At 43.4% G+C, this 14920-nt stretch overlaps 1 protein-coding gene across 3 annotated transcripts in view; it reads right to left on the bottom strand.

Annotated features, from left to right (window-relative positions):
- Positions 1-14920, bottom strand: part of LOC148011913 (uncharacterized) — a 292709-nt gene that overhangs the window by 251125 nt on the left and 26664 nt on the right. For all 3 annotated transcript variants that reach the window (XM_087670962.1, XM_087670965.1, XM_087670963.1), the window contains exons 2-6: positions 10688-10771; positions 10122-10193; positions 9986-10045; positions 7633-7872; positions 7409-7495 (exon numbers count right to left, since the gene is read on the bottom strand). In XM_087670962.1, coding sequence (XP_087527088.1) covers positions 7409-7495; positions 7633-7872; positions 9986-10045; positions 10122-10193; positions 10688-10771 — 543 coding nt within the window. The remainder of the gene's footprint in view (positions 1-7408; positions 7496-7632; positions 7873-9985; positions 10046-10121; positions 10194-10687; positions 10772-14920) is intronic.

Here is a 14920-nt window from a genome sequence, read left to right as displayed (position 1 = left end):
GAATGCCGGGCATAATCAATGGCCAATTGGGCATTCAAAACATTGTGTAGAATATTTTGGCCCTTAATGAAACCATACTGGAGAGGGTGCACAAGGGCAGGGAGATGCTTATGGAGCCGATTCGCCATTACTTTGGAAAAGATTTTGTACATTGAACCCATCAAAGAAATGGGGCGCCACTGTGTCAACTTAGATGGCGAAGGAACTTTTGGAAGCAGTTTAATAAGTCCTTGTTTCCATGAGGGAGGCATGATCCCCGTTTCCCACACCTGCTGAAACAAAGCCTGCAATGGTTTCGCCAATTGGGTAGCGAAAGCTTCAAAGAACTCATTGGTGAGACCATCCCAACCCGGACTTTTATCTTTGGGCAAGTGTAACAGGACATCCATAACCTCTGCTTCACCAATATATGACTCCAGAGTAGCTTGCATGTCCTGCGGAAGCTGATTGCCGACGAGGTCATAAAAAACCGAACGGGCCTGAGTAATTTGGGCGGAAGGTGGAGAAGCGGAAGCAAGAAGGTCACGGAAATAATTCCTGCACATATGCACAATAGTCTGTGGATCCAGGATAAGGTAGCCTTGTGCATCCTCGAGTCTGGTCATATTCTCTCGAGCAGGAGAGGCGTGGAGAGCTCGAAAGAACTTATGGGTCTGACATGCACTATCTTGCAAAGTCTCTGTCAGATGTTGCAATTTGGCCTGCTGATACGATTTTAACTGGAATTCTTTAATAAGATCGGCCACCCGCATGGCCAGTGCAAGCAGAAATGCATCATCCGGAGTGTCCACCAGCAGGGAGCGAACCAAAACCAGCAGGTCCTCTGCTGCCTGTCGACGGCGCCGACAAAGAGAGGCATGATAGATCCCATATTGCCGAGCAACCCGCTGCACATTAGAGAGCAATCTTTCAAATGACGCAGTGCCCTGAGAGGAAAAGTCCAAGAAGAATCTGTCAAGCAATTGCTGCATATAGCCCTGGAAAATTGTATGCTTTAAGTAGGACGAGTTGAAACGCAAAGGGAGTCGCTCCAGAAATTGCTTGAAAGGGGCAATGGGTTGTGCAAGCAACTCGAACTGCAGAGGGAAATGGTCCGACAAGACATATTGCTGCAACACTTTTATTTCGAGCATCTCAGGCAGAAAATCATCATTCTGCATGATATATATACGGTCCAACCGCAACCATGTTGTGGCATACTGGGCCGAATGGAAAGTAAAGCCTGGAGAAGACGGGCGTAGCCAGGACCAAAGATCTTGCTTAAGAACAGCAAGAGCCAACTCTTGCCACATACGACTTTCCGGCGCATCCATGACCGAGTGTTCCGATGTAGACTGGGAAGAATCAACACACACATTGAAATCCCCCATGAAGAAGCCCCGTCTACCAAGTGACAAGGAAGTCTGCAAAGTCTGCCAAAGCTCCCGGCGAGATAACGAATCATTCGGAGCATAGAGGCCAAGTAACCATAGGATTTCCCCTTCGAATAAGATTTCAACCACCAAAAAGCGGCCATGAACATCATTTTTAATAAGAACAGGCTGATATTTGGCATGTACAATCATGAGCACACCCGAGTAATGCATGGCCTGTGTTCCTGCATAGAACAAACGAAAGCCATGGCAATCCACAACTTTACCGGCATCACCGTGACTCTTGTGCTCAACAGCGCACAGGACATCCCACTGATTCTCATACAATGCAGTCCACATGGCATGTTGCTTGTGGCGAGAACAAATTCCTCGCACATTCCACGTGGCTATTTTCATGTGTATACAAAACACAATCAGGTACGAGGCACAGCTTGCCTCGATTTGACTTTGTCGGCGAGAATGTCCAGGACTCCCTCATCCAAGAAATCCGCCAACACCGCAAAAGAGTTCTGAGGACCAGATTTGGAAGTAGACGGCATATCTGCTTGCTTGGGGTTGGAACGTGGGTAACGACGGTCCCACGGAGTAATGACGTTGCCTCTGGTATCAAAACCCAGCTGGGCAGGTGGACCCTTTAGACGATCCAAATACATTTTCCTGGCGGGCTGATGACGGGGAGCTGAAGAAACCATAGCAGGAGCAGAGCGCTCGGAAGACATCATTTCCTTCCTGCGCATATAGGTTCGCATGGAATCTTGTGAGGTAGTAGGCACAGTACTCTCCATGCCAGCACCAATCCTGTTGCCTTTTTTGGGACGAACTTCAACCCAATCAGTGGCACGGAAATCCAGACCCGAAACCTGTTGTTTGCCTTTGGCCAGAACTTGGGGCGGGTGGATAGTATCCAACGACGGAGCATCACACACCATATCTTCCATGGGCGGAGCAACATGACCCGCATCTGAAACGTGTTGTTGCTCTGGGCATTCAGCCATAAAGTGCCCCAACTGTCCACAGGAAAAGCAATGGCCTGCAAAATTGCCCCATTTCAAACGAAAGTGTAACGGATGCATACCAGAGCAATTGAGGCTTAACCACGCAGGCCGTTTCCTTGCAGTATCCCATAAGATGCACAAGCGGTTGCGATTCACAGCCCTGAGACTGGGAGGGACCAGAACCGTGCCCACAGCTGCCATAGCATCCTTCAATAGCGGCCAATAAACAGCCGGACAATTTTCCACTTCTACCCACACAGGGCATTCACGTTGCAGGAGGCGCTGGAAATCTGCCATCGGGCGCCATGGAACCACATGAACCAACCGACGATCAAAAAACAAAGGCAGTTTAGACAGGAGAGCAGCACGGTGCATCTCTGTTTTCAAGAGGACCTCAAAAAAACCTCGGGATCCAACAGAAATCTCTTCAACACATTCCCCTTGTAGCAGACTCTGCAGCCATTGGCGAATACGGGAAAGCAGCGGGATGCGACCAGTGAAGAAGAGTATCACCGCGCGATCATAAAATACCGAAAAGGAGCGTAGGACAGTTTTTGGGTCGACGGTAGCTTCCAGAACATCGTCTGGAGCAGAGTCAGAGAAGGCTTCCTGATTATGTTGAACATATTCACCAAGCAGAGTGTTGGCAAATTCCAACAGATGCTCCCAGTCCACCTCCTGAGAGTCCACAGAATCCGAAGCAACCTGCGCATAGGAACGATCCGGAATAACACCTATCTCTTCCGGGGTATGCTTGGTACGTTTACCCGCAGGCTAGATGTCAGGACCCGGGGGCAATTCTTCAGGGCACGGAACCATATCCTCTGGTTCCTCAGCACCAGAGTCCGGGCCAAGTGTTGCCACCGTTTGGTCTATGAAATCCAGATCCAAACCAGCCATCGTGTACGACGAGCTGATCTCCTGTTGTGCGTTCTCTCTCTCTCTCTCTCTCTCTCTCTCTCTCTCTCTCTCTCTCTCTCTCTCTCTCTCTCTCTCTCTCTCTCTCTCTCTCTCTCTCTCTCTCTCTCTCTCTCTCTCTCTCTCTCTCTCTCTCTCTCTCTCTGTGTACAGTGGCAGGGCTGCTCTACCTCAGTGTCCAGGGCTAGATTGCACGTGCAAGAAGAAAATGTCCTGTCGGCAACCTCTGATGTCAACAGGGACAGAGTCGTGCTGCCGTTACCTCCAGTCTGCCAAACAACACGATCACAAGGAGGCGGGACGCAGGACAAGTTGGTGCGTGCCAGGCACAAACGCAGATAGCAGAAGACAGGGGCGCAGAGTCGAACGCTAGATGCTGGCTCTCGCTGAGGCGAAGGAGAAATCAATTGGCCATGTTCTGTCGCACGCAATCTATTACCTGTGGCGAGCTGACAGGCGGCTGATAGACAGCTGACAAGTGACGGCACCCAGGTCGGAAGGCGACGGCAAGGACCCCCACACACAGGGCGGACGGGCGACGACGGCGACCAAGACCCGCAGGTCAGACGGCCGACAGAAGGGCGAGGCGCTCAGGCGATGGCATCTTCCCCGTCTCGTCGATCGCCCTCTCTCTCTCTCTCTCTCTCTCTCTCTCTCTCTCTCTCTCTCTCTCTCTCTCTCTCTCTCTCTCTCTCTCTCTCTCTCTCTCTCTCTCTCTCTCTCTCTCTCTCTCTCTCTCTCTCTCTCTCTCCGTAATAGGTAATTGTATTAATTGTGAAAAAAATAAAATATTACAAGATGCAAGATGGCTCTAGGCCATCATGCATAAACTGAGAGTGCACAACGGAAAGAGGAAAGTGAACATGGAGAGGAAACAAAGAGAGAATGGAGGACTGCAATGGCTGAAGGTACAAGGTTGTGACAGTCAGCCCCAACACAAAGCTCTATGCGTCAATGTGGGTGCTAGATGGTAGCAAGGGGATGAAAGAATGAGGACGGCTGGCTAATCATGAAGGATCAATGATGGATAATGAAAGTGGAAGGGTAGGCTTCCTATTTATAGGCAAAAAGTATCAAAGCCCTAAGTAGGGTCAAAACCCTAAAAATAGCCAAAAGTGCCCAAAAAGAAATGCACTAATGTGTCCTCCATCTAACGTGTCCACATAAAATGACAGCCAAATACAATGTCAAAGCTCCTAATATCCTCATCTAACTTAGACTGAGGGTCACAAGCAGGAGATGAACGCACAAGACACACATGATTGCTCACACCCCTTCTTAGATCCTAGATGTGGCAGAAAGGCCAAAGGAGATGTGGATCCAAAGGTGGCAGGAAGAGTGTCAATTCCAATTAAGTCTGTCAATGAAGAATGCCAACTAAGGAGCAAAACCCCCTCTCCATAGAAAAATCCAACCAAACGGAAGGCCACCAAATAGCAAAGGAAACAAAGAGGCCTCGAATAGATCACTCCCAAAAACTCTAGTCAGGGATAGGTGAGCCAACCCGAAAACCCAACTATGAGACGATGGTGAGGAAATATTGAAGGTGCCATAAGCTACATAGAAACAGCAAGGACCTAGGGCCAAGCGAAAATGGATGCTAGCTCGATGATGAAGAAAAGAGGTCGCCGCATAAAGGAAAGGAAGAAAGTAGACTAAACTCTAAAGAAACTCCTCATAATACTTAGAAGCCCCCTTTGAAACACAAAGGACCAAGAAATCCACAACCTCATCACCAATATCATCCCCCTCTAAAAGGGATGGGAGGTGGGTAAAACGGAGCTCGATGGACAATCTAACAATAGAGGCAAGGTGCCAACACCACTAACAAGCACCGAAGAGATGTCACTAGCAATGGCAATACCCTCTAACAAATGGAGATCCTGCAACAAATCACCTCAGGGAGTCATAGGACTTGATGCACCACTATCAATGAGCCAAGGCTACTCAGAAGGCAAGAGAGTTGAAGAAGGCTCCTCCACCTAATAAATGTGTAGAGACATGGCCTCGATGGTACTAGCGGGTGACGAAGTAGAGATAGATGAAGGCTCCAATGTAGATCCACCCTTCGCTCCTTGACGAATGTGAAGGTATTTTCTCCAGCATTTCTCCCTAGGATGTGAGGTCTTCCCATAATGAGGACACGTGGGATATCCTCTACGCTTCCCCACAAAATCTATATCAAAGTCAAAAGATGACTCCAACTTCTTCCTCTTCCCTTTCTTCTGCTTGGCATGTCCTATACCATTAAAAAAAACCGCATAAGCATGGCCATGTACATGGGCTCTGCAAGAATCTGTCTCACTATGATGTGCATCCTGTTCAAGCACCAATGGGACTAGCTCCTCCCAAGTGAGAGTCTCATGACTATGAGAAGTGAAAAGATTGGTGTAGAACACATCATATGTCGGTGATGGAAGATGTGAGAGAAGTGTCACAGCTGGGTCCTCCAAAGAAAAGATTGTACCAAGGGATGCAAGCTCATCTCGTAGCTCCTCCATCCAATGGATGTGATCCCTTATCGTAGGGGAATCTATGATAAAATGTTGTCACATAATCGATGCTACCCAAATGTCATCCAGAAGAGAGATGCCAATCTCCTCCAAACCTCTATGGCAGCGCAAATACATTTAACATGCACAAGCACAAAATTTGTATAACTCAAAAGGAGAAAAGAGCAGGTTCTCGCATTCAACCAATCCCATAAAGCTACCAAATCTGCCGTCACATCATCATGAGGATCCATAGTAGGTCTAGGCATAGGGATAGTAACAAAATCCCATAGATTACAATCATCAAGGAGGCACTCCATGTGGCACAACCATAGAAGGTAGTTCACCCCATCCTGCCTGTCAGATGCAGGTACAAAGGGTAGGACTAGCACCTACTCAAGAGATGCCATCAATGGCAATCAAGGACTGGAAACCCCGAAAGAATATAGCACGAAAGAAATAGAGGATGGTCGTCAGTCTGAATCCTCCCAAACCGCACAATCCCCCATAGTATACATGTCGGCCACATCTGTCCTTCAAGAAATACCTGCAAGAAAACAAAGAAGATGCTACCATTGGGATGTCATCCACCTGTACAGGGTCCATTGACCTACGGGTCAACAAAAGATGTATCTACAGCAATGTAGACAAGTATCCAAGGTGAGAGAGAGAGACGACTCGATGCCGGGCAAGAGGGATAGATCTGTAAAACGCAGAGATGTCTAAATAAATGCAATCAAACTGGTCAGAAAACCTGTCACCCAGACAAGAAAGGGGCTGCTTGGCAAAGAAAGTGACTGTCCCAGTAAAAACACAGCAAAAAAGAAGTCTACCATGTAAAGTAGGCGGCCGTGCAATAGCTACTATAGTTGCCAGAGTAACTGCTTCTACCAAGGCTGGAGTAACCACTTCTGCCAAATCTACAAAAGTGATTGCTTGCAAAAAGTGGTTGCTTGCAAAAAGGTATATCCCATCAGATGGAGCCAAGGCCTCCAATGGTGATAAAGGTGGCTTCCAGTGAAAGCAAAAAGGCTTTGTTCCCATGGCATTGCTGGAGCTCAACTGCAATGTCCTTGGAGCTGTACTTTGACCATCACTAGAGCTGTGCCATAGCATTGCTAGACTTGCACTCTAGCAAGCTACAAATGGCAATGGTCCAAAACTATTGAGGGCACCCACAAGCATACCCTATAACCTTAGTATTAAGTGTTTCAACTATCAATTCATCGTACTCAACATGAAAGGTTTGCCCTCAATCAATCAAAATTAACTAATCTAGAGCGCCCATTCAGTTGGTTTGACAATGCTTCAGCTTTCTAAGGATGTCTTCATCATCAGACCAGGATACATGGATGCGCACATCTCATTTTGGATGAGGTGTGCCATAAGCCAGATTCAGACCTGCTCACGCCAGCTCTGAGCTGAGATAGGGAGATACTCTAGAGAGAGATGGCAGGACATATTAATTTTTGACAGATTTTTCTCTTCAACTTTCCTCAGTACTAAATGTATGCTTTTAATGGTTCCAAACCACCTCTGGCCTTTTGAAGACATCAATCCCTCTCTCTGTCCCTCCCTAACCCAAAGTCCAATCGACAAATATGAACCAAAGAGATGACAGAAAGCTCACTTGTTTCTGCTTTTGCTCCATCTCAGACTTTTCTTTTTCAGCCTGAAAAACTCGCTCTTTCAATTGTGCTAAGTAACTACTAGCTTCCTGCAAATTTTAAGACCAGAAATTGTGAAAAAAGTTGATCACATAACATTCTACTTAAATGATCATGTCAGCCCAAGTAAGTTACGATGTTAACTCTTTTTTAAGTCCTACAGGCTTAGTGTTTTGCAAAACTATACCTGTGCAAGTGTAAGGGGATCAGACAACCCTTCTGACTTTGGCTTTTTGGACCCTTTAGTATCTTTTCCTGATTTATTAAAATCCTTTATTTTATTTGCTTTCTCCTTGCCAGTCAAGTCAACAGCCATCTCATTTAGAGTTTCTGCACCAAGCTCATAGCCTTTGCTCTCAAACAGTTTAACTTCTTCTTGAAAATCGCAAACATCTTCTTGAACCTCAATATTTTGCTGTCCCAAAATCTTAAATAAATAAAATGTATTATCAGGTGCAAATCTTGAATGTCTGTGGTGCTGACAAGTGCATTTGCTTGACTACCAAGTTAAGTGCATTGAAACGGAAAGTTGTGCAAGTTCAGCAGCATATAAACTAGCTCGTAAGATGCAATCAAATCTCACTATTCAGAGCTGCTTTAAACTAGCTCATAAAAAGCAATCAAATCTCACTATACAGAGCAGCTTTAAAGGAATAACTCCATTGTCATTCTATATTCCATTAAAGGTCCTTAATTTGAAAGGGAAAAAGGCAAAAGAACATCAAAAAAGCCAACAGCATAGTCCTCTCTCTCTCGCTTCACAAGCCGCCCTCCTTTCTGCTCCCAGCCTCCTCGTTGAAGGAAGGGCTGACCCCCTGCATGCACTTATCCAGATTCCTAGCTGCCCTGCTAGCTAAAAAGGGCCTTGCCTCTTATATCCTGCTTCCCTGAGATCCTCGTTGTAATAGAGGTGATCTGGAATCCTGACACTGGCAGTGGTTCCCCTGACTCCCTCCAAAAGAACAAGCTGTACCGGTACATGGTCTGAAAGAGTGGTGCCAGGAACGATGCCTACACAAAAGAGATTCCATGTAACAATTCTTGTTTCATGAGCCAGTGTTACATCTTTTTTGCCAAGTTAAGAAGCCACAACAATGGCCCACATAAATTTGCCTGAAACTGAGGTAGATGAGGAGAGTACGAAATTTTTAACTTGCGATGATATCACCTCTCAACCATGTATCACACACATCTCTCCACAACCTAACTAACTGTCCACACACATTGTGCTTCATAAGCACGTGTGGATAGTCTATTGATTGTGGATGGATGTGTGTGACTATCTTAAAACTTCACTAGAAAAAGAAGTTTAAAATGATTCGCTTGAAGTGGAGAATCGAGATCCACTTAGAGTGGAGGAGATGAAGGAAAGGAGAGAAAGAGATTACTAGAATCCCCACAGCTTGAACTTCAGAATGCAAGGCACTTGCTCCCCAAGATTGAAAGTTAAGACACTTTCCAAACCAGATGCTTTGGAAATGAATGTACTGCCCGACTCTTTTATTTGTCACATGTCACTTCTGTAAATCCTTTGAAAGGACTTTGGTGAGTTAACAGCTGTTAAATGAAATATCTTGAATTGTATGTAATATATTATCTTCCAAAGAAGAAGTGTGATCCTAAAAGTCTTCTTGATACACAAGAGTTTTGAATGAAAGATATTGACAGAGTACACTTTTAGAAAAGTATCCATCCCTGATTTCTTTGTTTGTTTGAGACATCAACATTGCATGAGGTTTTGCACAAGTCTAGATTTTTATGGATGCTAACTCTAGAGTCTAAATAGATGCTGCATAACCTGAGGTTGTCTAGATTTAGATACTAGTGGACCCCAGTTATTGTCATGACACCATATTGAGCGACAGCATAAATCTAGGTCTTCTCCACCATTGTGCAACTCCTCTAGTAGAGTTGTGTTTGTTGTTCACCACAAATGAGAAAACAAAACGAGTGAGCAAGAATGAAAGTAAAGCTGAAGAACTGATAGGAAAAACTATAAAAAAGCAAGCAAGCAAGAAAAATGAAACTAAAACTGAAGAACAAATATGGAAAATTCTTGACAAAAGGGATGGCTAGAAAGATGAAATGAATGGATAGATGCAAGGAATCCATTACAGAATATTTAGAAATTGAAAGCAAAACTAAAGAAAAAATCATTTTCAGATATATGAAGAATCAAGCAAGATAAGAACTATCAGTCATGTTGTGGTTCCCCGACAGCTGCCAGCTTCATAATCATCTTCTCCCAACACAGTGGAACAGCCAGCCAACGTGTTATAAGTGGAAAGATAAGTGCAGTGGGGGATATTTCACAGATCTTGGAAATCTTCTCTAACATAAACAATCTAATCACATTTTTCTGTAAGTAATTGGCTGACTCATAATAAGAAAGCTATTGTATTGATCAATGCATGAACATATGAAAGCTAACTTGGCTTTCCCCATAGGTGACAATAATTGCTTTATCCTTGTCATCTTCACTCCTTTTCACTACAATATGCTCCTGCTAGATAATCATAATGTAACAAAGGGTCACAAACCTTCTCTGAAACCTCCACTTCTGATGCAAAATCTTGCTTTTTCAGTGAGTGCCAAGAATTCTGAAAGTAGCAAGTTCAGGAAGTTAGAATTTGACAGTAAACCACAACTTAGGTTATGTTAGCTGAAGTGGTTTACCATTATCGTAGCATGGGTAGATATGTGATATATTTCTCTGATCCTCTTTTTCTGTAAGCGCTTCTTGAAAGTCTATATAAGCATCCCAACAACTCAGCACTATGGAAAGCATGGGAAACAGAATCAGGGGTTGTTAAACTGTGTACATGCTTATTGTCAACCATTCTAGTAATGATGGGAATGATGTCACACATGTTCAGTCATAGACATGTGACAGAGATAAATGCAACAAATTTTTTCAAGAGTCACAAATCAAACCACCACTTAATAGGCAGAAGCTCAAGGTGTTCAAGATCCCAAGTTTGCTCCTATTGTCTTGAGTTGAATTGGTCTAATAAACCAATGGCTCCCTCAAAGGAATTATCACCACTAGGGCTTACAGAGATTTATCCATGCATTTACAACTCTACATCAGTGCTTTGAAACTTACATTCACAAAGACTCGTTAAAAAAGGTCTTTGTTTGTTGTGTCTTGAACATTGGAAGGCATATGTTTTCGATTTCACTTCTACAACTCTAATAAAATACTAGGTTTGATACATAAATAAGTTTAAGCTCAATATTACTTGATAGATAAGCATGCGTCGTCGAGCTTGCATTTGATTAATCGCCTCTGAAGTTTTGATATCATATATTCTACGTGCATTTTCCTGCAATTTATAGCCTGCTGTTAACATTTTTTAAATTTTGATTTTTTGCTGTTATTTAACATTCAGTTGCAAGTGATGTTAGGATCCCAAAACAAATGCAATTGCATTTCGAAACAGCCAAGGGAAGGCAACTTCACCAGACCTTAGATTCCAAAAGGTACAAGTCCATTTATAAGAACATTAATCTTCTACTACTTAGTTTTTATTTTTCAAAGAGAAGCAAATTCTGTATTAATGAGCATATCAGAAAATGAGTCTGAGCTAAGAAAGTACATATGAGCCTTGTGTAGGATTTCAAAATGTCATCCAAACACTGAAGGAAGTCTAATACAAGGGCTGAGTAAAGAGCTAGTCTGGCACATGCTTGCATCTCATAGTCTAGATGAACCAAGCAATAACGCTGCCAATCATCTCCCATCTATAACACCATCCCTTAGTCCAAGATTTGCGAAAAGGCAGGAGTAGGGATCCTGCTAATATGTTGAGAAAAGATGAGGAAAGGTGAGACAGCCATGGATATCCTCATTACCACATGCTCACTGCATCCACACAATCTATGTTAGAGACTTGGTCATCCCTGGATGGGCACAAGCACTGCACAATCATTTTAGAGCAGATCCATGCATTTCTAAGCAAGTTGAACAGCGTACAGGCAGTCATTGCCGGCATGATCACAGTGTTCTAGGCAAGTTGGACAGTGTCGGTGTGGGGAGGGGTTTGTGTCAAGCCACTAACCATTGGGGTTCAAAGGAAACAAACAAGATAGATGGAAGAAACAAAAGAACCTAAAACACACCATGTATTGTTCTTTGATAAACTCTGTACACTGTAACCACTCTTCTCAGATTACAACTCTGCATCTAGACAAAACTTTGTCAAGACGATTGATTGGTCACTCTTTACAATCTCAAACTCTTTGCTATAGCAATACAATGAAAGACTATGCCTCATACATTAACCAAGATAACCTGGAATGCTCTATGGACAGCTGGATGTACTTCAACCCTATTTTATGGGTATGTACAACGGCAAAAGATCGCTCCTTTATTGCTTTAAAAATCACCCAGCCATTTGATAGCCCAGAGCATCCAACAACAGTAGGCAGGTAGATCCCTAAGCAAGAAGCCTTATAAGCAATGGAATGTGATAAAAACCCTGAGGACAGAAATCCTATCTTGAGCTTGGTTATAACTTGTTTTTCCTATAACTTTCATATCTAAACTCTGAATACGGTCATCTTGATACTCAAATCGAATGAAACAAACATAGTCATTGACAAGCCAAGGCAAGCAGAATTGCCAAAATCCTCCCAGAATAGTCGATAATGTCACTTTTTGATAAAGGCATTGCTTTTTTGTATTCTTAGGCCTAAACTCCTTGTAGCACTCAAGATAACTCCTTGCATGTGCTTTGATCCACCCAAAGTTCTCATTAAATTCATAGAACTTAATAATGGAAACTTAGACTATTTCAGTGGATCAATTTTGATCCTAGAAAAGCCTGTCAAGATCATGAGTAAGTATCCCATAAGCATATATCTAGAATACTTATATAGATGCTTTTCAGATTCAGCTCTTGCTGAATTTCAGATTCAGCACTTTGCTGAATATTCAGATCAGCCAATGGCTGATTTTCTCCATTTTCCAACGCAGTAGCTGGCTGAACATTAATTCACTTGCTGAAGCTCCAACTGAATCACCAAATGAAATGGGAAGCAGCCCCTCAAATACATCACTAGCAGCCTGATATGTGTCAAAACCAGCAAGGGATAATTCTGATTTTTCATCAAAGTGTACATCCCTACTGACAAATACCTTTTTAGAGACAAGATCATAGAGTCTATAGCCTTTGCTCTTACTACTATATCCCACAAAAATGCATTTGACAGCCTTGTTATCCAACTTTTTTCTAAGTACCTGGGAAATGTATGCATATGCAAGAGACCCAAAGGTACGAAAGTGCCCAACAGAAGGTTTCCGGCTGTTCCAAGCCTCAAAAGGCGTAACATTTTTTAATGCTTTAGTGGGGCATCCATTCAAAACATGGCAAGCACACATTACGGCTTCCATCCAAAAACTATGTGGCAAGCTCTTTGCTTTCAGCATACATCTGGCCATCTCCATGAGTGACGGATTCTTTCTCTCTACAAACCCATTCTGCTGTGGAGTATAAGCAGTAGTAAATTGATGAACAATGCCCTTCTGCTTCAAAAAAGAATTCAGCATAGAGTGTCACGAGGACGTGAAAATTTGATGCCTTGCTTATGTTTAATTGACATTTGATTAAAGGATTAATCAAATGTACAATTAAAAGATGCACATGTGTTGCACATGTGAGGAGCAAGCTACTTTTTCACAGTTGAAGGCCCAAGGACCTTGTGAAAAAAATGGGTGTCAAAGGCAAAAGTTGTAACAAGTTACACTTGTTAGATTCTAGGTGAATTTTGGTGTCAGTTTGCCCCTAGGACCATTAATTGGCCATTAAGTGTCAGTGATGACACTAGGGACTAGACATTAATTAATGGATTAATGCTTGTCCAAGGGTCAATTAATGCATGGGACCACTTTGGGTTGCAAATGGCCTAGCCAATTAATTTTTGGATGGGACCACTTTGGGTTGCAAATGGCCTAGCCAATTAATTCTGAAAATTAATTCAGCCCTTAATCCATACCCAAAAAATTAACCTTGTCCATCCAAAAATTAATTCTTTAAATTAATTAAATGACTTGAAATTATTGAAAATTGATTAAGAAAGCTTCCACTTAGGAAAACTTTCCCATGCAAGTGGAGGAAAGGCTAGATAGGGCTGAAGGGAGACGGAAATCTCGTTTTTTCATTTTGGAGCTATTGGGAAGAGGTGTTGGACTGTTGCTACCAACTTTTGGGGCCATTTCCCAGCCATTGGAGACCATTTTGGTGATGGAGATTGCATATTCTTGACCTTGGGAAGCTGGCAATTGCTGTTGATGCACTTTCTCCTGAAGATCACAATCTTTGATGCTCCTATTGTTGTTGGTGCATCCGTTTGGGGCTGGTACAGCAGGGCAGCTGCTGATTTTGATCACCTCTTCGCGACAAATCTCAAAATTTTCTCTCTTTACAGCATTCTCTCATCTCCTTCAGCCTATGCTCAGCCATTCTCAGCAATTCTTAGCCATTCAGAAGAGATCTCAATCATTTTTGGTGGTTACAGCAAAAATTAAGGTTTAGCAACCACCTTGGGATCCGTGCCAAAGATTGAAGGCTCAAGGAATTGAAATCAGCAGGCTAATAATTGAAGATTATCAGGGGATTTCAAGAGCTAGCCCATCCCGAATTGATTTGGGGCAGCATTTGGCCAGCCAAGGGTCAAATTGGAGAAGAAGTCTTGGGTGAATCAAGGGGAAAATAACCCAAAAGACTTGCTGGTCATTTATGACAGCAAGAGCAATTGGTTAGCAGGAGGAGATTGAAGAATCTCAAGTTGTACTCCTTCCAATTGAATGAAGCTAAAGAAATACCGCAAGGGGCACCAGTTTTGGGGCCAACAGGGAGTCTACTGTCCAAGAATGTTGTGGTAAAGTGTGTATTTTATTTTATGTGCATTTATTTATTGTTGTAATTAACTCTTAAATCAGGTTATCACCACCCATTTCAAGAAGGAAGGCTGGTTTCATAGAGGGCATATATTCCTCCCCTCAATTCGAACGGAGAGTCTTTATTTTACAGCCAGGTTGGTTTTCAACAAGTGCTACAAAAGCCAAGAATGCATCATACACTTTTTGCAGAGGCAAAGCGGAAGCAGACAGAGAGAGAGAGCTATGAGTTGAGAGTAGACACAGTGATCGAGGAGTTCAATGACCCACAGCTGAAGAGTGTTTGATAGTGGAGTGAGAGTGAGTCGTCGGATGGGTGTGTACTAGTGTGGTACACACAAAGAATAAAAGAATGTATTACACCCGTTAGGGTGGGTTCACACGATACATACACGGGAGAGCACGTAAAGGGCCTTTACACCCAACAACCTCCCACTTAAAGGTCCTAAGCAAACCTTTAGCCAACTCCCACAAGTTTAATGCAATGCTCATGTAGAGCATTTGCAAGACTTTTAGTGAGAATATCTGCAGGGTAATCCTGTGATTTGATCTTAGTCAGGGTGACTAGACCATC

This window comes from Lygodium microphyllum, chromosome 28 (assembly GCF_053477565.2).
Source record: "Lygodium microphyllum isolate KBCC chromosome 28, Lygodium_microphyllum_v1.1.10, whole genome shotgun sequence".
Taxonomy (NCBI): Eukaryota; Viridiplantae; Streptophyta; class Polypodiopsida; order Schizaeales; family Lygodiaceae; genus Lygodium; species Lygodium microphyllum.
This window is presented reverse-complemented; position numbering and strand designations above follow the sequence as displayed.